Source organism: Phyllobates terribilis, unplaced genomic scaffold (assembly GCF_046119375.1).
Source record: "Phyllobates terribilis strain yellow unplaced genomic scaffold, ASM4611937v1 Scaffold_2__4_contigs__length_985480577, whole genome shotgun sequence".
Classification (NCBI taxonomy): domain Eukaryota; kingdom Metazoa; phylum Chordata; class Amphibia; order Anura; family Dendrobatidae; genus Phyllobates; species Phyllobates terribilis.
This window is the reverse complement of record NW_027362762.1, coordinates 106,474,216-106,497,800: the sequence shown is the minus strand read 5'-3', so window position 1 is coordinate 106,497,800 and position 23,585 is coordinate 106,474,216. Positions and strand designations below refer to the sequence as shown.

Genomic DNA, 23,585 nt, shown 5'->3' with positions numbered 1-23,585 from the left:
AAAAAAAAGAATAAAATAAAGTTTATACTTATCTTCTGATGTTTTCCCTCCGTCGCGCTGTTGTCTGAAGGACCTGCCACGTCATTGAGTCATGTGACCCACCACATGACTCAATGACGTCACCGCAGGTCCTGCACACAACAGCGTGAGCCGCTCAAGCCTCCGGACGGGGCAGAGAATGCATCAGAAGGTGAGTATAAAGTTTATTTTTTTATTTTTTACCTTTCTGAACAAGTTGTCAAGCACTTTTCCAAGTGATGCTTGGAGAAGTGCTTGATAACCCGCATGCGGAAATGCATGCAAAGACGCCTCACAAACGCTTCTACCTGGCGGGAAAACCGCATGTAATATCCGCATGCGATTTTCCCGCCAGGGAGAAGCGTAAAAAATATGCTTCAGGTCCGCAACGTGGGCACATAGCCTTACAAAGCCTTTGATGCGCCCGACCATGGCTGCGGCTCCATCAGTGCAGACACCTGTGCAGTTTTCCCATGCAAGTCCACTTTTATCAAGATATTCCGATGTGACTTGGAATATTGCCTCTCCTGTTGATTTTTCTGTCAGCGCCTTGCAAAATAGGAAGTTTTCTCTAATGGCTTCACCATCCACAAAACGCACATTGGAAAACAACTGACAATGTCCACTGATATCCGTCGACTCATCAAGTTGCAAGGCAAATTTCTTACTGATGCGCACCTTTTCCAAAACAACTGTTTCAATGTCCGCAGACAAGTCATCAATTCGTCTGGCAATTGTGTTATCAGAGAGAGGCACTTTAGCTATCTCTTTAGCTGCTTCAGGGCCAAGCATCTCATTTACAATAGCTTTGCAAGCTGGTAGTATTAATGTTTCTGCCACAGTGTGGGACTTTTTTGATTTAGCTATGAGTTCAGCAACAAGGTAGCTAGCTTTGAGGGCTCTCATTTACCTTTGTGCTTTTTCTCAAAAAAGTTGCCCCTTTCTCATTGTTTGTACGTAAGCGTACAAAATACTCCATCGGTTTATTTTGAACGGAAGGGTGTTTCGTTTGGAGATGGCGTTTAAGTTTGCTTGGCACCATAGCGCTATTGGAAAGCTTCTCACCACACACCAAGCACAGTGATGTTGGTGCTGTCGCATCCCCAGTGAAAGTAAATCCAAATGAAAGATAGCCTTCACTGTATTGCCTTGAGCTCACCGTCTTGTCTTTTTTCTTTTGTCGAACTCTCATACTAGGGCCTTCATTTGGGTTAGAATTGTGTCCAGGGTCCTGTTCGGCATTTGCCTTTTCCATTCTCAAATACTTCTCCATCACTGCTGAGATAGTGTGCGCAGCCACACACTAAAATAGAAGAGTATTACATTATCTGCCACACTTAAAGGACCTCTGCTAGGCATATTTCATTCCTGAGGGCTTAAAAAGCAGCTCTCGTGGTGACAAGAAGCTGATTTAAACCCCCCAAGAGTGAACTTTGCGAGAGCTGTGTGTGTGATAACTTATATTACTACGGTCTGCATTTCCTGCTTGAATTGACACTAGTGACGTAGCACTCCGCTTTCTCTATAAGTAGAATAGAGCCGGCTGCCAAGTGCTACGCCACTAGAGTCAATTCAAGCAGGACATGACTGCTGAAGAACGGTACTAATATCATTTATTATTCCATACATACAACTCTCACGGAGTTCACTCTTGAGGGTTTTAAATCAGCTTCTTACCACCACAAGAGCTACTTTTTTAGCCCTCAAGAGTGAAATATGCCTGGCAGAGGTCCTTTCAATAAATTATTTATTTTAAAAAAGTGAAATAAAAAAGGATAACCCCCTCATATATTCAATCCCATGTAACCTCATAAATACAGTCCCACGTATATGAGCACATGATTATCAGCATCATATACTGTGGTGATGTGCACTGTACAGCGCCACAGTATATGGTGCTGATTATTATGTGGCTCATATACTGCAATATAAAGGGGTACAATGAGAAGTACTATGGCCATGAGGCCAGAGTACAAGTGCCAGCTCATATACTCAGCATATGAGCTGGTACTTGTAGTACTCCAGCCTCATGACTATAGTATTTCTCATTTTACATTTATCATTGTTATATGCAGTATACTGCTGGAGTACTAAAAGTACCAGCTCATATGCTGAGTATTCTGCCAACAGTTCATATACTCAGGCAAAAGCTCATATAGTCAGCATTATTGGCGGGCATTACCTTGGCGGCGGGCAAATGCGAGAGTCTCTCCGCTCTCAGGATGACGCGCCGGCCTCGGTGACGTCATTAAGTCGCACGAGGTTCAAAGCTTGCGCATGTGTTATTGTACACGTCTCCTACATTGTAAGAAGGCGTGACTGCGCATCGAGCGCATTGCCGGGAAACAAAACACAGGGGGCACCATAGTTTGGGGAACTTTCCCTGCGGCACACCCGACCATGTGTCGCAGCACACTAGTGTGCCGCGGAACACTGGTTGAAAATCACTGCTCTAGTGTATTGCGGTGATGTTCCTAGGCTGATGGAAAAATTTAACAGAGTACAAAGGGAGCCAGTGGAAACTAATGATTGATCCAAAAACGTCTGAAAGCTGTGTTACTGCACAATGGCAGCAAGTATGCTTTAGTGTTTGTAGGGCATTCTGCGCCCTTGAAGAAAAGCTATGAGAACTATAAAGGATCAAGAATGGTTAATATGTGGTGATCTGAAAGTTCTTTGCTCCTTGAAGTACCGATGCTGTTTGTGTGTGAATGATACAGCTGGAATAGGATGCATTACTGAAGCCAAAAAAGTTGGCCAACAAGAACATCTTCACAACCTGGACTCAAGAACATAGTTGATCCCACTAAAGTTCTCCTGCCACCACTCCACATTAAGCTTGGACCGATGAAGCAGTTTGTGAAAGCTCTACCAAAAGAAGGAGAGACTTAAGTACCTGTGTACCAAGTTTCAGGCACTGTGAGAAGTAAAGTATTTTTTGTTGATCCACATATTCAGAAACTCATGAAGGACAACATGTTTGAAACACACAAATGAAAGCTGTTGAGAAAAGGGCTTGGGATTCTTATAAAGAAGTGGTGAAGAGGTTTGTAGGTAACAAAGACCCAAAAATTTAAGTCATCGTGGAGAACATACGGAAATGTTTCAAAGCCTTGGGTTGTCTGATGAATTTGAAGTTACATTTTTAATCTTCCTGAAAACCTTGGTGCTATTCATGAAGAACAAGGAGAAAAAATGTAGGATATCAAGGAGATAGAACGACGATACCAAATTGGAGTGAACGTGAACATGATCCAAAGTAAAAAAAAAAAAAAAAAAAAGTGCAGAAGCAATAATGAAAATCTGTCTTAGCCCTGTATCTAAACATTCACATGTCGGCTATGCACGCCCGTGTTTGAAGTGGTCAACATGGACACAGGCAATGAAGGGGAAACAGATTGTATCATTAAAAATAACAAAACAAGTCTTATTTCTTGTATCCTTTATTAAAAAATACTGCTGTACATGTGAACCAAAAAAGAAAAAAAAAAAATTAAACAAAAAAAGTGAAGCATTTGGGGGATCATGACAACGGAACATAACATACAGAAACATTTTTTATGAGGAGTCTGACAATACAGGATTCACTTTAGGGTAAATAAAAATATGTACCATTCCATTATATTTACACATCAGAACGAAAAATGTTACAAGTGTACAAAAACTGTAGAAGAAAAAACTTACGCGACTGGTTTTCTGTGTGCTTTTATTTCTGCAAAAAGAATGAGCATCTTGTACCCCCATCACCAGGTGTGTGTTTGGGAAGCATGCCAGGGATTTTTATTTAGTTTTTTTTTTCTTTTTAATTAAAATCCAAAAGTATATATACGTCCATACAATACCTGTACATGGCCATAGACTAGCGTTTGAAAAAGTCTCTGCAACTTAAAAGTGCATGCGTTACTGGACCACCATTTTTCTTATCATAATTTTTTTTTGTCAGTTTTTCTTTAGCATTTTATTATCAAATCCTGAGCTTGAGTGACCCAATTGTATGGAGGGTAGAAAGAAAAAAATAGTAGGACCCTAAAGTTGCATATCCCCCACCCTCCACAATATTGCAAGTGGTCTGCTGGTCTACTAAGGTTGATATGGCCTACCTAAAAAGAAGCCCCACACATTGGTCCCCAGGGGAGAACATAAAAACAGAATTAAGTTACATAGACATGATCCCCTCATCCTATGCAATGCTAGAAACATGTATTTTTCACATCTTCCTGTATTGATAAAAAAAAACGTACTCTGATGAGGAAGGAGGGGCTGGAGCCCTGTATGTTTGTACATGCATGGCCATCAATTCAATGCAAGGAAAAAAATAAAATAGATTCGCTTATAAATTAAGCATATTTTCCTAGAATACAAGTTCTTTGTTTTGTACAAAAAATTGCAATATGATTTGTCAAAAAACATAAAAAAAAGACAGCTGCTTCTTTTCTTCATATACACAAGCTAATGATAAAGACAGTTCTTGCTTAAATCCCCCCTCCCAACAATGGCAATGGGTTATTCATCCTTAGAAAAGTTACAGAACTGTGGCATGTGGCAACTATTGTCTCATGGCAGCAATAGAGGAAATGAAAAATATAGTATGTCTCATATGTGTCAATAAATGTGCATGATTCTGTATGTATATATGGATACATGTGTATGTACGAATGCTTGCAAGACTGTATGTATAGATAAGTGTGTATATACACGTCTGCTAGCAAGCATATGTCTGCTTGTATGAAAGTATATGGGTGAAGGTGTGTATATATGAATGCATTCTTGTACAATAAACATTCATATATACACGTCTGCTTTTACATCTACAATTATGGATGCATGTATGCCAACAAGCCACTAAACTTGTAGTTATATATGGTTAGGAAAACTTGCACGGAAGCGCGCCCTAGCCTGCCTCTCCTTGCACGGAAGCGCGCCCTAGCCTGCCTCTCCTTGCACGGAAGCGCGCCCTAGCCTGCCTCTCCTTGCACGGAAGCGCGCCCTAGCATGAAAGTGTTTTAAGTAAATGTGCACATATGCATAGTTGTATGGACGTACGTGTGTGCGCGCATTTATGTATGTCTGCATGTATCAACTTTGGATGATGAAGTTAAGCGAGTAGATTTTTAATTTTAGGTAGGTGTACAAATATTGAACGCTATTTAAGTTGCATGTTTTTCTCCAAATGCAAGATCCTATAAGGGGTTTTTAAAGCTTAAAAAAACAAACAAAAAAAAAAAAAACACAGCTGAGAAGCAGTAAAGGCTCAAAAAGACTTCTCTAAATAATACACATAATGAGAATCATTAAAACTGAAGTCAACGCATATACTGAAACATCATAAGTCTTTCCGATAGTTCTGGAACTTCTCGTACGCCATTCTGTATCGTATGACGTAGCATTTTGGATCATTAAAATATATCCATATTAAGTGCCCAAAAACATGTTTACAGTCAGTTCTCCTAAATATTTGGCAGTCTTTTTAAAAAAAAAAAAAAAAAAAGTATAACAATAGGTTTATTTTTTCTTAATTCATGGAATTGGTGCCACAGCTTTTAGTTAAGAAAACGAGGACGGGAGAGAGAAGATGGAGTCATTTAAAACAATACTTTCAAATAAAGATTCTCAATGAAGCGCCAAATATCCTGGCCCCAGTTTTTACTCAGTTATTCTTAACAGTGTCTCCATATCCAGTGTAACATACCCTAGTGAAGAGGAGGTTTTTGACATGACGAAGAAAAAGTTTGGTAGATATTCCTGAAGTTTGTGGCAATTACTACAAAAACAAAAAATTATAGGAAACATTTTGCATAAGCAGAAAATTGTCTATATAACAGGTGGCGGCTGGTTGTGTTTTTTTTACAGGTTACAAAAATAAACTGGAGCTCCATGAAGTGTTGTAATCATGCGCACTGACCGAGATTAACACCTCTTGGTACATGGATGGTTCCCATCTGCCTCCACAAGCCAAAGCTGGCATCCAACAAAATTCTCTCAAAGGTTAAAGTCGAGAAAAAAAAAAAAAATATGCGGGTTCTAAAGAGCAGAACAACCAGGACACAAGTGGTTCACGACTTTGGTATTGCCGAAGGTGAAACTGTGTCCTGGGAGAAAAAAGTTCTAAGTAAAAAAAAAAAAAAAATTCCCTTAAGTGTCAAAGTCTTCAAATGAAAAAGTAGTGCATACAAAGTGGAGAAAAATAAAAGGGGAACATCATGCGTGTTCCAAGATTTAAAGACAAAAAAAAAAAAAAAAAAAAAGGATTCGTCACAGATAAAGCCTCCAGGTAACTGAAACGACACATTGTGTTTTCCCTTCAAGTAACAGTGTACCTGACTGAAGTGCAAGCAGCTTTGCTCATCTCCGGTTTTGATTCCCAATAGTGAAATGAGATGACAATGACAACTCAGCTGTAGTGCAATTTGCAATTGGTTTAGTTCCTCAGCAATGTCCTGCATGCTTTCAGCAAATACTACAACTGACCATTCGCTGCCGCTACCAGTTCTTGAAACGTGTTCTCAAAGCAGCGTTTTAGATCACTGTAAGTTACCACAAGTACGCTCTTCTCATCCCTGGATACGAGGCCGATCTTCTCCGGCACGCCAGCGTCTAACTGCAAAGAAAAGAAAAAAATTCCAAATAGCAGGATATACAACGCACTCATACACCAATTACTAAACGGTCCTGATCTTCAGATATTAGCATTTGATCTCAAAGCTGATGTGACACTGAAACCATATATGAAAGGGGCTGATTGACTCATTTCAATAGCCAAGCCAGCCCCCTTCTCTGCTTATTTCAATAGCTTCACCACAGATGATGCATGGACAGTCAGCAAGGCCTGTTCTCACAGCACCGATTACATGCCACCACAAGAGACCGTGTCCTGTGTGGAACTCAAGCTGGAAGTGGAATTGCTAGGACTGACTAATATCTGAAGATCAGTTCACCCTTGTTAAACTGGAATATGGGTGCAAGATGTTTGTCTATCTTGCTATATTCAGCAACTCAGCTGTTAAGATAGTGAGACAGTGGAGAGTACGACTTCAGCTTCCCTCTTAGAGAGCCAGACCTTTTATACTAAATTAGTGAGGAAACTTACTTTTCCTTATTAGAAATGAGAAGGTGTTGCATCTTGGCCTTACCAGAAAGTGTTTTTTTTTTTTAAGGGGTTGGAGAATAAACTTTGTTCAAGTCAGCGCTCTTCTCCTATGAATCTCCCTGCACCAGTTTGCAGTCTACATTAGATACAGTAGCACAAACCACTCTCCATACATTACCTTGTTAAGACAAGATACAATATGACTGAGGTCAATCCAGGGAGTGCCCGCTTCTGTCACCTGATGGAAAAGATGATCCCGAAAGAGTTTCAGCAAATACCTGTCCCCCGTTTCTGACCAGGCTGGGTCTTTTTGAAATCTGATAAAAGGTAGAACATTTTGCAAGTATTATGGAATTATTGGTTTCTTATAAGGAATGCAATTTATCTGCATCAAGCCCCTTTTATGGAGTCGAAAAACAATCTGTATAGAGACCGAACAGTTGTGGATGAGCAGCTTTATATCATGGCAGCTTTGTGCTCGGTATAGTCATAAGGATCCTAGATTACCACATGTAGAATTTCAGCAAAACCAGTGACTGATTTGTATTCTGTGGGAATATTCATACTTCTAACACACTAACACACACACACACACACACACACACACACTATATTAGTAATTTTTAAGTCCCCTTAGGGGATTTGAACCATCGAACCTGTCTGATTGCTTGTACTATATACACAGAGCAATACCACAGTATTGGCTTATATAGTTTCAATGGAGCTTCGTGATGACTGGCACAGGTCTTCAATAGACGCACGGCTTTCATAGTAACCCATTGGCATCCTATGACCACGCCCTGGAGCAGCATAGAACGACACGCTCATGCGCAGGCTGTTAGAGGCAGTTTCTGGCTCACCCCATACACCTGTTCCCAACTTGTACGGCATATGTAGTTAAGGGGTTAAAGGGCAATGTTTATACATCAAACATTTATGAATTAGCTACAAGAAATGTAATTGGTGAAGTTCAGCCAAATGTGATGATGATCAGATTACTGGCAATATGTTAACACTGAGTAGGTTGTTCATGACCTTTCATTCTTCTCTATGGGAAAAGTCAAAATAGGCGAATGAATTAACTTTACCTGTTACTCTATGGGAGATGATATATTAACCATTTTATCATTTACCAGTGCCATATATTTCCTTGTCTGATTGCTTTGTCGGTCGAAACAAAAGAAGAATTAGCTTTGAGTTGTAGCACGTCAAAAATGTTCAAACAAACCGCAATCGCACAACTTACTCTGGTCTCTCATTTATTGTTCCCAATTTGGCCAAGAGTCTGAACAATCGACCGTTCTGTACCTCCTGCAGAGACGTAATGACAACCCGAAGTAAATAATGTGCAAATTACAACGATCAGAGGCCAAAATTTACAAAAATAGAACAGCAAAATACACGTGAAGTCCCCGAACTTGCAGAGGACGTCTGGAGCAGGGGGCTTACCTTTGCCAGGTCCTCCTCTATGATGTCATTCCGCATCTGCGCTGCGTCCAACTGAGTATAAAATCTAGCACCAATCATTGGCATGATATCATTTACACTACGCAGCCGGTTTTGGTCTGTCAGCAAATATCTGTAGACATAATGAACACAATTACAGGTACGGCCATCCTACATGATAAAATAGTGGCGCTTTTGTATAACTTCTAAGATCAAGAGCTTATTTTTTTTATGCAGTTTTGAGGTTTTGTTTAAAACACAAGTGGCAAATTCGAGAGGTCGCGCTGCAGAGCATTGCAATTTAAAAAAAAAAGTAAAGAGTCCATTTAGTGACAGCAGTCAACTATATAATTTTTAGACACATCTGGTGCTTGGGGCTAACACAAGCATCATTAAAAAAGGCAAAATCTGTCCAAGACAGGAGTACTTTAGTCATGAAATAAATAATTAAACGTTATTGATATTAGGTTAGAATATAAGACACTACAAATAAAAAGGGTAAGGAAGGTGTACTCAAAAAGGTTCCAAGAAAGAATTCTGGGAGAAATAGTTATTTTACAGCTAACGTTTCTATACGATCTACAAGTAATCAGGAAAGGAAAGATCCAAAAGAACGTTAAACAAAAAAAAAACAAAAAACATGTGCTCCCTCACAATATATGGCAAGGTAATGTATAGTTTAAACACCTAAACAAAATATCACATGAGGGGCCTAATAAATAGAGACAACCAGCAGACACATAGCCCCCCTAAAAAATAACTTTTATTAATAATCTCTAAAAAGGACCTAAAAGTCCATAGACAAACAACAATAATACTCTAAATGATAGGACATATAGAATCAGGTAATACACCGACCGGGAGGGAATACAGATTCAAGCTGTCCCTGTTATGTCCCTAAATCCTGTCCCTACCTGACAGCGGAGGTTGGCACCCTAATTTGTACTTCGTGGCGCCCCCGCTCAAAGTCGGTATCCCTAATGTCCCTACAAGGACCCTTGTCTTAAATTAAACAAAACCACAATAGTGAGAAAGGGTAGAAAAAGTGAACGTATAAATACAGAAGCCGATAATAGGTCAATGATTATAGATGGCCAAATTCATTTGGTCGGGTAAACATAAATGCTCTAGGGTAGAGGAGCACAGTGCTTGTTTCTCCATAGCCAAAACAAATCAAATAGCAGCCAGAGCAATCAAATATGGACACATGCTACACTTTGATAGTCCAGCTATATACCTCAAAAGGGGGCTCAGAAAGCAAAATCCCACCCAGGTAGATGTCTCCCCATACATCAAATGGAATTTAAGTATTGGTATTTGAAAAAGCATAATATCTATATCAAAGTATCAGGTCCAGACTCTGTCTGTCATAGATGTACATAATAGTAGACAGAAAGAAGGACACTTATCATTATTAGTCCCTATACCTTTTCAAAGAGAGACACTCATCATTATTAGTCCCTATTCCTTTTCAAAAGACCAGAAAATGGCAATCAGAATATACATTTTCATTAGTAAAAAAACAATAACACTAAAACCTTAATGGTCCCCAATTCCAGCAGTCAGAAAGTAGATATCATTAGTAAGTAAAAAAAAAAAATGACACTTATCCTTAGTAGTCCCAACGCGTTTCCCCCTAGTTTCCACCAGGGTTCATCAGGGGATCTGGGGAAGACCTCAATCCCTCACCCCAGATTGCCAGACAATGCTGCATGTGTAGGAAATTCTTGCACATATACCTCCCTTATAAACTCAGCTCAGCCCCATAATTAGTGATAATTGCAAACGCCTGTGTACTGCTGTCATCGTACACATGCCCGGCGTCCACCGCCAAATGTAAGTCCGTGGACCGCACATGGAACGCACGCACCCGGAAATGACGATATGCTAATGACGCCCACCGGAAATGACGTCACCAGACTGCATCAGAGTATCTGAAGCGCATCTGGAACGCACACACCCGGAAGTAACGGTGTCTAACTAGCGTCCATCGGGATATGATGTCATCCAAATGTGGCGGTACATGGTTAGGAGGCAAAGTCTACACCCATCCCCATATACGTTTGTCAGTAATTGTCATGGCAGCCAGCAATGCAAACACCGGCCAGACGGACATACCTCCCACCAACATACCCCATATATTTAAAGTGCCATAGACGGACAGGTCGGCACCAGGGCTAAGATGTCCAAAAGTTATTCAGCGCAAAATAAATGTACACGCTGTACACCGGAGGACAAAGGCATTCAGTATATAATAAATAGGAAGGTTGGAGTCTGACTATTATATAATTGAAGTATTATCCACATATTACAATGTTGTTTATCATCCACAGAGTATTTAACGCTGTTAGAGTAGGAGAAAAATAAGTCCCAAACATATAAATACATATTTAGCCACAATGGGTATATACATATGGTGATCATTAGACCAATACCATATAGGCTGGTTCTATTCGGCCCCTAATATCACATTCTTGGAATCAGATAAAACTCGAGAAGCTCAACTGTTCATTAATGCCCCCAGGGGCCATTGACTCCATCCAAAAGATCCAACAGGCCTCCCGTTGGAGTATTTTTTTATTCCAGTCACCCTGCCTGATTGACCGTGCCACAACCTCCAAAACCCTAAATGAAATGCATCTCACATCACCCCCATGTTTAGATATTATATGTCTGGCGAGTGGTGTATCCCTGCCATGCCTAACGTCTCCAAGGTGCTCGCCTATCCGGACGCGTAATTCACGTTTCGTTTTCCCGATATATATATAGGTAATGTATAGTAACAGTGTCGGCACTAATCTCAACATAATCACAGGTACATGAATAACCTGGTGAACAATGGAGTGGACTCCCCTTGATGAAGCACATGAGAAACGCGCGTTAGAGGCTATTCCTGGGACCTTGCACTGGCACTTTGTCGTCATGGGTAAGCTGCTCATTTACTTGCGGTTTGGCTTTCTTACCTCTAAGCTTATTAGGATTCCTCCCTAATCTTTGGGTATCTAATGTAATCTTCATGGACAGGCTGTCCACATAATCCATCACTGCCAATCTACAGGAGCCCATTGTGCACCATGTAATTGATGTACCTGATTAGTGCTGACACTGTCACTATACATTACTCTTCCATATTTTGGGTGGGCGCACACATTTATGACATTTTGGATTTTATTTGCTGGTCACATGAGCCCCATAATTGTGTAGAAACTTTAGGATGTATAATAACAATTCCTCCCAGGATTTTTTCTTGGAGCCTTTTTGGGTACATCTTCCTTAGCCTTTATTTGTATTCTTATATTTTAATTGAATATAAATCAATACATTTGCATTTTTCATTTGATGAATATAGTATTCCTGCCTTATTGGACATATTTTGGCTTAATTGGAGTTTATTCTTGACTGATTGTTTAAGGGAGGAGGGGAGGGGCAGACCAGGTATCTCTCCAGATAACATGCTCCTAACCAAGTTACTTTATACACTAGTGTTCAAAAACATAAGTATTTATATTTTAACTACTTTACAGAAAACAAAGACAATATGGGGCCGTTCTAAAAAAAATAGCAGTGTCTGCATTTGTCTTTACACTCTCACAATACGTACTCTTCGGGGATTTAACATTCCTGAGAATTATTAACCTAATATTTAGTTATATACCCACAGTTTTTTAGAACTGCTTCACATCTATGTTGCATAGAGTCAACCAACTTCTGGCGCTTGTCAACTGTTATTCCAGCCCAGGATGCTTTGACTACATCCCACATTTTTTGGCTTTGCCTCAAACAGCATTTTTCATGTCACCCCACAAGTTTTCTATCGGATTAAGGTCCGGGGATTGGGCTGGCCACTCCATAACCTCAATTTTGTTGGACTTGAACCAAGATTTTGCTTGTTTACTGGTGTTTAGGCTCATTGTCTTGTTGAAACACCCATTACAAGATCATATCCTCTTCAGAGTAAGGCAACATGACCTCTAAGTATTTTAATATATGCAAACTGGTCCATGATCCCTGGTATGCAGTAAATAGGTCCGACACCATAGCAAGACAAACATGCCCATATCATGATGCTGGCACCACCATGCTTCACTGTCTTCAGAGTGTACGGTGGCTTGTATGCAGAGTTTGGGGGTCGTCTGACGAACTGTGGCCCTTGGACGCAAAAAGCACAATTTTACTTTCATCAGTCCACAAAAGATTTCTCCATTTCTCTTTAGGCCAGTAGATGTGTTCTTTGGCAAATTGCATCCGCTTCAGTACGTTTTTTTAACAGTGGGACTTTGCGGGGGACTTCTTGCTAAGAGAGATTAGCTTCACACAGGCGTCTAACTGTCCAGTCCTCACAGGTAACTTGAAACTGTCTTTGATCATCCTGGAGCTAATCATTGGCTGAGCCTTTGCCGTTCTGGCTATTCTTCGATCCATTCGAATGGTAGTCTTCAGTTTTCTTCCATGTCTTTCTGGTTTTGCTTTCCATTTTAGCTGAGCAGCCTATCATTGTCTGCACTTCTTTATAAGTTTTACCTTCGGCAATCAACTTTTTAATCAAAAGTACGCTTTTCTTCTGGACAATGTCTGGAACGACCCATATTTCTCAGGCTTTCAAGGAGAAATGCATGTACAACATGTGCTGGCTTCACCTTTAAATAAGGGCCACCTTATTCACCCCTGTTTCTTCACAGAATGATTGACCTCACTAATTGAACTCCACACTGCTATTTTGACCACACCTCCTTTCAATTAATTATTCAAACACAGACTCAAACATGCTGATCATGAATGTCTGGTGGTTTTCTTAGAATCTACTGCACCAATTGGTAAATTGTTTGTGGTAATATAATTTATATCAAAAACAGTGATTAATCTGGTTACTCATATCAGACTGCTATTATTTTGAACACTACTGTACATGTCCGAATTATACCATATACATTAAAAAGGGTGTTCGGCTGCTAATGAAGCACTCCTAATAACTAGTTCCCTTTAAAGGGTGAGCAGCACAATGTAGGGACAGACCCAGATTTCAGCAATATAACAATGTTGTATTTTTTTTTATAAAATCACTGTTTGCTCTATGATTTAGCAGGAGACCACCACTAAAGGACAAGTACCTGCTGCCAGGAAGTCCTCCATGTTGATGAGCTCTGTATAACCCCACCACCAAGTAGAAGATTTCTGTATACACTGTGCATAGACAGAAAGCTGACAATCAGTGGTTTGAGTTAGTTATACAGAGCTCATGAATATGGAGGACTACCTGGCAGCAGGTTTACTAGTCTTCTAGTGATAATCTCCTGCTAATACAACAGTGATTTTATAAGACCTCAGCAAGCGATATACATCACAGGCAACAGTTTGTCTCTACATTATGATGTTCTCAGATTAAGTGGCAAAAACCTGGTGACAGATACCCTCCCTTTAAATACTAGTCCTTGTTCTCCGTCACAGCACTGAAACCAAGTGATCTGGGGAAACAGGATGGCTTCAGAGAACATGGGCAAGTATTGGGTCCTTCTTCGCAGCCAGGGTATAAGTCTGTGCCAACTACTTCTATCACAATAGGGCACAGCGTTTTTCAGGATAGGTAGTAATTATGTGGTAGGCTGACAAAACTTAAAAAAGGCAACACAAGAACCTGTTAAGCTGATGGCTAAGAAATAATCCAACAAGGGTGTATTGTAATTGTTATCAGCTACTGGGATAAGAATTACTAATACAAGTCATGAAACACTTTGTTAATTGAGCAATGTTAGGTTTTCATATACAAGTAATACAGGGTTTAGAACTTTGGTTTAGCTGCAAAAAGAAGAAGAGTGGTCTTATGTAATAGGTTGTCCCCCCACTCACTGAAACTGGAGGGTTTCTATACTGTTAGAAATGGAGAACTTACAAGAAGTTCTACTTCCCTTTTGAAGTTTCCATACAGAAGGCATCATTTACACGTATGAAATAATTTATGGCGGCCTGATTAGATCTAATCTCCTGTGTAGTGCCTTATAGAATATGCACACGGTGCTGCTGTACACTATAAATAGGCAGTAGTCAGTCATAATACAGAGACTGAAAAAAAATGAGTATACTGGCATAAATAAGCTTTATTATTTAAAAATCATCTTAAACAGTATCAAAAATGTAAAGACAATATGTAGACTTGCGGATCATGAATCCCACCATATCCTTAAACCCATAAAAAGGTAAAGGACTAGGTACCTAAGCAGTACATCACAGACTTGAGATGAAAAAATGGGTACAAAAAGAAATGGCTATAAATAGGCATTGGTCCCCTAAGGAATGGAGTCCTAGGGGGAACCATGAAGATACATTGACATCATAGGATGGGCTCAGGTCAGTGACTCATGAAGGTATAGAAAGTTGCTCGTAAGGGGGACAGAGGAGGGCTGGTTGCTCCAGTCAGAACGAGGCCCGTTCTGACGGGAGCAACCAGCAACTTTCTATACCTTCATGGGTGAGTCATTTTGGTCATGTTGGTGATCTATTATATGATGAATTCAATGATACATTGTTTACCTAATTGACCTGACCCCCATTTTACTGTCTAGTACTTTCAATGTTTGCTTGTACCACCTTTCCCGCCTTCTCCTTTCTTTTACCCACTCTCTATCCAGTTTTTTTTTTGGATGGTATCTCTAGGTGAAGTGTCATACAATAGTCACTGACCTGAGCCCATCCTATGATGTCAATGTATCTTCATGGTTCCCCCTAGGACTCCATTCCTTAGGGGACCAATGCCTATTTATAGCCATTTCTTTTTGTACCCATTTTTTCATCTCAAGTCTGTGATGTACTGCTTAGGTACCTAGTCCTTTACCTTTTTATGGGTTTAAGGATATGGTGGGATTCATGATCCGCAAGTCTACATATTGTCTTTACATTTTTGATACTGTTTAAGATAATTTTTAAATAATAAAGCTTATTTATGCCAGTATACTCATTTGCCCTCTTCGTTTTTTTCATCGATTTTTTGAGAAGCCGTTATTTTGCGGTTATGGGGTGTGAGTGGTATCCCCTCCACACCACCTATCCGCTGTTTTCAACATGCTGGTCAATGTGTTTTCTATAATACAGAGACTGCTACTAGACATCCAGCGCCATGGATTACAGTGTAAGAACTACAGACGAAATGCTGCACATTCACTGTCAGTTGTGAAAAGGACACATGGTAAATCACCAAAAACCTGACAACTGCTAACCACTGACATGAACGTTACAATGTTATGAGGTGTCAGCCTTACAGGATTAGATTTTTCAGGTCAGAGGAATAGTTGATGTTCACAAGTTCTATCGCTTTTTGCAGGTTTTCCCGTTGGATTCCAGCCAAAGAATTGCAAGATAACGCCAACACAACCTTCCCGAGGGAGATCAGATCTGCTTGCTGAAAGCAAGAAATAAGTGATAAAAAGCAGTTCAGACAGGCAATACAAAGTCTTACATTGGGGTCATTCATTCATATGATTGGGAGTGAGTAGGAGACGCTCTCGTGACCGTACTCTGCTTGTTATTAAAAAGGAGACAGTCACATCTACTGCCATATTTTCTATATATCTGAATGAAACTACCCTTTAGGGTAATCCCATTATACAGATATCACCTGTCCACAGGGTAGTGGAATACAAGTAATGGGGGGCCGAAGCACTCACTGATATCAGGAAAGGGCCCCAAAGTTCCCTGTGTGAATTAACTTGTATGGCTTCATTAAAGGGAACCTGTCACAAGTTGTCATATCAACTTAAACTACCACCTTATTCAGCACCTGTGCTGCACTCCATAAGTTATTTAACCCCCTGATTACCTCTGTATACCCCTCTAAAACCTTTTGAAGTTCTCCCGTGCTGTATGTAAATCCTGTCCGACAGGCATCCTTTCTGTGCCCTCTAGGCGCAAGAGTTTACCCGGCAATGTGGATGACGCAGGAGAAGTCATCCACGTCAATCAAAGCAGGAGGATGGCGAGCGGCAGCCGGGAGGAGGGATAGACAGCACAGAAAGGACGCCTATCGGACCAGACCAACAGGGGGTATATAATTTTTTTTTATGGCATGCAGCACAGGCGCTGAATAAAGCGATTGTTTTAGTGGATATATGACAAAGCTGGCGACAGGTTCCTTTAAAAGCCTATAGGAATTTTAGACCTCGACTGTAGCAGGGTTGCATATGCTCAGCAAAGCTTCATTCACACAGGAACTGTTGAGTCTCCTTTCTTGAGATCACTGAGGGCTTTAGCAGCAGACCCCCAGTGATCATACATCTATCCTGTGATTAGGTGAAAACTGCTGTTTATGGGCAATCTTTTTAATGTTGAGGGGGACAGTATTTCTGCAAGGGTCCCAGCTGTTTTATAGCCTAATTAGTTAATATTCTTAAATGGAAAAAACCCTTTCATACAAACACTGACTTGCTATATGGATACTAAAGGCATATATCTTTAGTAAACTGAATAGTTTAATTAGGTGTCAGCCCACTATAGGGTACCGAAATCCAAAAATACTTAAACGGGGCGACATTACAAAAGAGGCAATGCAGACTGCAAGATGCTGGACAACGCCATTACAACCACCTTGCCAGAGTTTCAATGTTGAGAAATTTGCCATTAACTGATCATGTTGATTTGTCCAAGACACAGGATTACTGGCCAAGGGTTGATCAGATACTAAATGAGCAGGCTTTTCATGCATGTCTTGAGTCTGTAGTGATGGTTGGGCAGAGCCGTGGTTATAAAGGCAGAATCACACCTAGTGTACGAGGAGTAATCCCAGGTTCATTAGAAGGTAGTCGCAAGAACTGCTTTTAGTAAAAAAGCAAAAATATACAGCAAAACGGTGCATGTGAATTCAGCTTTATTCATCTAGTCACTGGGATAACCGGGTAAGGTGTATTGGGCCATATAGGAATATAGATCTATAGAGCGAGGCGAGGTGTACAAATAGGAGAGAAGTACTACCAGACATTCATGGTGTAGAATGGACTCACCTGGTATTGGGGCATTAGCGCTACAGGATTACTCTGACTGCCATCGTAGGTTAAAACATCAAAAATTCCAACACAGTTGACATGCAGCCTAAAAATAAATAAAATGCACAAAAAAAAGTGATTTCCACTTTATACCAGTGAATCCACTCTAGGATACGGAGTTGTTGTTAACGTTCTATTGATTGAGGGACTTATCAGAACACACCGCTTGTCTGAGAGGTAGCTGGGATTCCCACACACAAGTACTTGTGGGATCCACATTTACTACACATTTATGGGGCGTCATGTGACTGACAAATGTGCAAGTTGTGATTACCCCTTATAATCCAAGGATTTGGAACTAATGTGAAGATTAGAGATACCTGGTTTTCCCTGTGATCAGGATCTTGGTTGGATCCATTACACGACACGCTAGGCCTGCGGTGTGGATGGTTCGCAGTGCTGAGCTTAGCTGGACGATGTAAGCCCAAATGAGGGACTCTGGTAGCAACCCAGCATGTTGGCGGGGTAAAGGACCGTCATGCTGGCCTACAACAAAAATATAAAAAGAACCATCTTATTTTCTAAAAACAAAGCAAAGTTTAATTGAGATGTGAAAGTTTCACTATAAAGTTAATTTAGTGTAGTGACGCATGGAATGAAATGGTCTACAAGTCTGCAGTTTACAGGGGAAAGATTGAAACAAAGCAGAGTAGCTCGTGTCTGAGGACGTCCTCTAATTTCACCACATTTTCTACAGCTCCTGATGGATAATAGTTTGACTCAAACTGAACATATTTTGCACCAAGAGCTGTCGCACTGCAGACTCCCTGTAAAGTCAAAACCAAAATCACAGAGAAAACCTAAGTGACACTTCATGCACTTTCCCCTTGTATCACCATCAACAAGGAAATGTTATACATGATCCACATCTTATTACAATGATGATCAGTGTGGTGGAGAAAAGCAACATTAGTTTACACTCCCTCAAGGTTTTCTGAGACTACAGCTTGCACCTAGACACTAAGCATTTTCCTCTGAGCATCCAAATTAAAAAATATAAATTTTTACATATTTATATATTAACCAGGAACTGATGTGAGTGATCATCTGTACGACGCTATGGAATAGGTCAACCCAAATGTAAAGAACTGGCTGCAAGTCATCCTTACCCCATTTTCTCTTTGTAAAATAACCATCCGAACTGGGGTCGTTAAAATGTCGGCTCATCATGGTCTCTGCTCCAGCGTGGAAGTCATAGGCAAAAACCAAGGCTGAAAGGAAAGGCAATAAAAAGAATGATGTCACCTGTGATTAAAAGGTCAAGGAATTGTAGAGAACTGAATTAAATTCAGGCAAACACAAAGTATGCACGATCAGTGTTACTAGCATTCTGGTGTATTTATGCTGCGTCCAAAACGCCGTGTCGTACAGTACATGCACAGTGGATGGGATTAATAGAAATCTACTGCCCACTGTGTTTTACGCTGCGTAAACTGACCTGCGGTGCGTTTTTCCAAGACGCAGCATGTCAATTTCTCTTGCGGGTATGCTGAAGTCTTCTGGGCAGATTCCTGATGTCACCGCTCAGTCCCCGGGTCTCGTGTGAGCACGGAGAGGCCGCTGATCAAAGCCTAGGGAGCCTCGAGTATCTACAGCCTTTGATCTAGGTAATCGAGGACCGGTGGACTGTCCGAGCTGGGAACTTTGCTTTTTTAATTTGTGAGAACAAGGGACTGTATTTCTCTTTTAATGTCTTTCAGGTTTTTATTTGTGGATGACAGACCCACATGCCTTTTTTTAAATTTTTTTATTTATTTTTTATACTTCCTGCATTAGTAATGGGGGTGTCTGATCGCCTCCTCTCCATTACTAATCCCTGGGCCTGATGCCAGCGGACATTACAAAGCTGACAAACTCCAAAAACCATTACTCCGATTGCCAACACACCAGGGCATCGGTAACAGCCTAGGCTAAGCACCCGAATTGGCGCATCTAAGCCCCAGCTGTCTGCTTTACCTTGGCTGGTTATCCAAGAGGGGACCCCACAACGTTTTTTTTTTGTTGTTTTTTTTTTTAATTTATTAGGTTAAACAAGGCTAAACACCCTTTATTAGTGGCACATGAAAAGCACTAAAGGGTGCAAGTTTATAACATGTAGGGGGATTGGGAAGTTCGATATCTGCGGGATATCCCTTTATTCTGTCTAATATTTTTATCATCTATAGCTTTATATATTTTTTTTTTGTGTCTCTACGTGTTTAAGTGTTAAACTTTGCTTTTGGCAGCTTCCCCTTTGCTCTGCTGCCTGTGTTTCAACCAGCTTTATTGAGACAAACGCATGCGTCAAAAGAAAAATAATAATACGCATATAAAAAACGCAAATAAACCAAGCTGAAGAATGGTTGCACAAATTCTGTAGCATCAAAAAAACAAACATTAATCATGGGAACGTACCCTAAGGCCACTGATGACAGCTGTGAATAGAGCATAGAGACTACGCCAAGTAATGTCTTACAAAATACTGATACAAAACCCTACCATGTATGTGGCCAAATTAAGTTTTTTTTTTGTTGTTTTTTTTTTTTTTTACAAAGTTGCTTTATGGGGGTGTTCCAGAATTGTCTGTCCCTATATTGAGGGTCTAGCGCCTCCCGTTGACTGAAGGGGGGCAGCAGTGCTCCAGTAAAAATGGCATCATCTTAGTTTATAAGGTCCAGCTCCTTACTTTTGGTAATACCCACAATTCCTGGTAAAACCAAGTGCCATTCTCATAAATAACCCCTTCCAGCTCCATGAAGATCTATTACGTGGCGTCATACAGCAGGTATATACGCGGGTTCAGGTGCCCAGCCCGCTTCACAAAGACGCAGGCGGCAGGACAGCTGGCTCCTGCCTGCCCATGCAGCAACAATCGGGGTGGTGAATTAAGATCAGCATTTAAGTGGCGCAAGCATGGCGAAGAGTCCAGCCATAAAGAGGTTAAAAGGTTTTTTTTTTGTTTTTTTTTTAAATGCCTCTTCATTGTTTACCAAGTATGGATCCATATTTTTTTGGGCAATTCCTGCTTTGAACACAATTAAAAACACACACCATCCATATCCCCCCATTTATACAGCTTCATGCCTCCGCCATGCATGTAAAAACGTCTACCATGTAACTTACAATGCTCTCCAAACGCTTTGGTCGTAAACATTTCGCGTAAGCTGACGATATTGGAGTGCTGGACTTTTTTCCACGTGTCAACCAAAGACATGCATTTTGTGTTCACCAGACGAAAGCCTGCAATATGAAGGAAAACATGTAGCTCAGTGACACCGAAACACTAACTAAGTGATTTATGTCTTGATTATAAGTCTTTCCCCATAAACCTGATGCAAATACTTATGCCCAAAAATCACAAAAGTATTCTCGGAGCGATACATATTTTTTCTGGTTGGCCAATAAAGGTAAGCAAGCTTTCAGAGGACAGAGGTTCCTTCTTCAGGTGGGATTACAAATCCTTTGTAATCCTTCCTGCCTGAAGGGGTCTCTGTGCTCTGAAAGCTTGCTTCCATATTTGTTCTGGTTAGCCAATAAAGGTATCACTTAGAGAATACTTTTGTCATTTTTGGCCATAAAAAAGTATTTACATAGATTTTTCTGGCTAATATGGTACCACGATATAACTTTTTATCATACATCACCCATAAGCCTGAAGATTTTTTTTTCTCCTTGATGTTTGCTATGACAATACCTGTGGCTGCCAAACCACAGTCATGGCTTCTACCCATGACAAACACTGGACCCATTCATAGTAGTGCCATCTAATCGGGCTCACCATGGACTCTTTTCAGACAGTACGTCAGGTCATCTTTGCCATTTACAGCTTTGTAGCACGAAGTGATATATCCAAAGTTACTGGACTTGTGGATTCTGTTGGGAGGAGGAAGTGGTTCCAGGGGAAAAAGGCTGTGGTAGCTATCAACCTCTGCAGGTACGGCTAAAGAAAGGTGGAGGAAACAAGAAAAAAAAAGTGCTGCAACTTAATCCACCAGCAGGTTACAGATGCACCGAGTCAAATAAAGATGACGAGTTAGGGGGCAACTTCACATGGGAATATTCTAACAAGAATTGAATCTCAAATTTTCTATCACTAAGGAAGAACCTGCTGCAAAAATATAAAAAAAGACACCAAAAGTAAATAGAAAAGGAGATAAGATTGTGTTGGGGGCAAATTCTGCACGGCAGAGGAGTATAAGAGGAAGCTTGAAATAAAGCAGGACACTTACAAGGCATATCTGCTTGGTCGATCTGTGCCATCGTTATCAAATGTCGGTTGATCAGTTCCTAGTAGTCACAGGAAAAACAAGAAAAGCTGTAAACATATTAGATACTATGTAAAATATATCCTCCAAAACACAATTAACGTAATAGTCTTTGAGTAGTAGCGGTTTCATAGTTGTGCCGCCATTGTGGTGGCTGTAGCCATGTGGTTTCACCTACTGCCTTATTAATCTTGCTTATAAGTTGTGCTGCAATGTGGTACGTGCCAGCCATAAACTATGGCATCTGCAGATTAACAATCCCACAACAGGACTTGTAGCAGTCTGGGAAACATGGGTCATAGTGTATGACACTGCAGAATTACTATGGAGATCCTGACAACTTGTCTTAAACAGTCTGCATACTTATCCCAATACACTGTGTTACAGCTTCAGAATTTAACATTAAGGAGTTGCGCAGACTACGGTATTCATGCCACAAAACTGACTAATGTAAATGGAGCCTAAAGAAATGACTGGAGACTGCCCTGGAAAATGGCTGATGTGCTGTGAGCAATGGACTACAAATGGATAAATTGTAGCCTGTCAGTCAATGCAGGAGGGATGGAGGGGAATCTGGTCCACTTCACAAGTCACAATTTCTTGGGTGGAATTGGTGCGGCATTCTCCTTCTGAAGCAGCCGGTACCTGTCTGAGTTCATCCGCCATGAAGAAGGAAGGTGCATTTGCTTTGGGCTGCATGTAAGCAACATGAGGAGCAGTTGGAGGATAGAGGTGATAATTTGGAAAAACCTTTTAGAAAAAATAAAAATAAACACATTAAAAACGGGTATAGATTTACTCTCCATGACGACTTCGGTTTCCTACATCCCTTGGGTGACTGCATTTACCATTCCGGTGGGCGGCACAGGCGTGGTGTCCGTGTAGAAGTACGTGGTTCCACCAACAGTTTCTTTCTGGATAACCTGTCCTGCAGATGGGGGCTGAGAAACGGAGTTTGTCACTGGTGTTGAGGCACTGGTGGGCACCATGTAGGTGGCTGGGTTGGGTGTGTGGCTTCGCCGTCTTGGAGACGGGGATGTGTGGGGTGTGATTTTAGGAGAATGAAGTGGGGAAGACCCAGCTGACAGAGACATCCCTTGGGAAGAGAAGGAGAAAAAAAAAAATATGTGATGTCAAAAAACCTAAAATCTTTATTATAGACAGATGCAATAAAATTATTAGTTATACACCAAGGTTATAGAGTTAGTTTTGAGTATTCCTGAGCACTTGTTTTCACCAGTCAACCCCTTTATCACCAGTCTGTAGCCTAGCTTGTGTTGGCCATCACAATAGGCCGTCCATGTAGCACCACCGGGTCATTCTGGGCAAACACACCCATGGATCTGAAGTGGTGTGATATTAATGAGAAGCCACATGAACACCAGAGGAAAGCCCACAGGCTACGCTGGATGATCACAACCAAACCATGCCTCAGATACAGACAGCAGAGCCAGATTGACAGCTCCATGGGTTTGTTTTGATGAGAGTGGAAACTTTCAATGACATGTTTGCACTTTCTGTTCCATCTAATGATTAGCAGTGGTAGTTTTAGGGCATACAGAAACTACATCAAGTACACAGCAGATGGTGCGGTGATATTAGCCCCGGGGGATTGCAGCACAGCTGTAGCAGCGCAGGGAACACTGAACTGACAACTAACCTGGAGATTTAAGGGTTTTAAAGCCAATAAAATCATTTCCTGATAGACACTCTGTATTAATATATTCGGGGGGATTACCCCTTTGCTAGATGGTTTTACAAGTT

At 40.8% G+C, this 23,585-nt stretch overlaps 1 protein-coding gene across 1 annotated transcript in view; it reads right to left on the bottom strand.

The window, feature by feature from the left end:
• Positions 1-3,456: 3,456 nt before the first annotated feature.
• Positions 3,457-23,585, bottom strand: part of PAN3 (poly(A) specific ribonuclease subunit PAN3) — a 53,587-nt gene continuing 33,458 nt past the window's right edge. The window contains exons 6-18 of the mRNA XM_073662477.1: positions 22,670-22,917; positions 22,467-22,571; positions 21,786-21,843; positions 21,335-21,496; positions 20,680-20,796; positions 18,687-18,788; positions 17,898-18,063; positions 17,536-17,623; positions 15,802-15,941; positions 8,555-8,684; positions 8,352-8,416; positions 7,284-7,422; positions 3,457-6,616 (exon numbers count right to left, since the gene is read on the bottom strand). Of these exons, the coding sequence (XP_073518578.1) occupies positions 6,476-6,616; positions 7,284-7,422; positions 8,352-8,416; positions 8,555-8,684; positions 15,802-15,941; positions 17,536-17,623; positions 17,898-18,063; positions 18,687-18,788; positions 20,680-20,796; positions 21,335-21,496; positions 21,786-21,843; positions 22,467-22,571; positions 22,670-22,917 (1,661 nt within the window). The 3' untranslated portion in view covers positions 3,457-6,475. The remainder of the gene's footprint in view (positions 6,617-7,283; positions 7,423-8,351; positions 8,417-8,554; positions 8,685-15,801; positions 15,942-17,535; positions 17,624-17,897; positions 18,064-18,686; positions 18,789-20,679; positions 20,797-21,334; positions 21,497-21,785; positions 21,844-22,466; positions 22,572-22,669; positions 22,918-23,585) is intronic.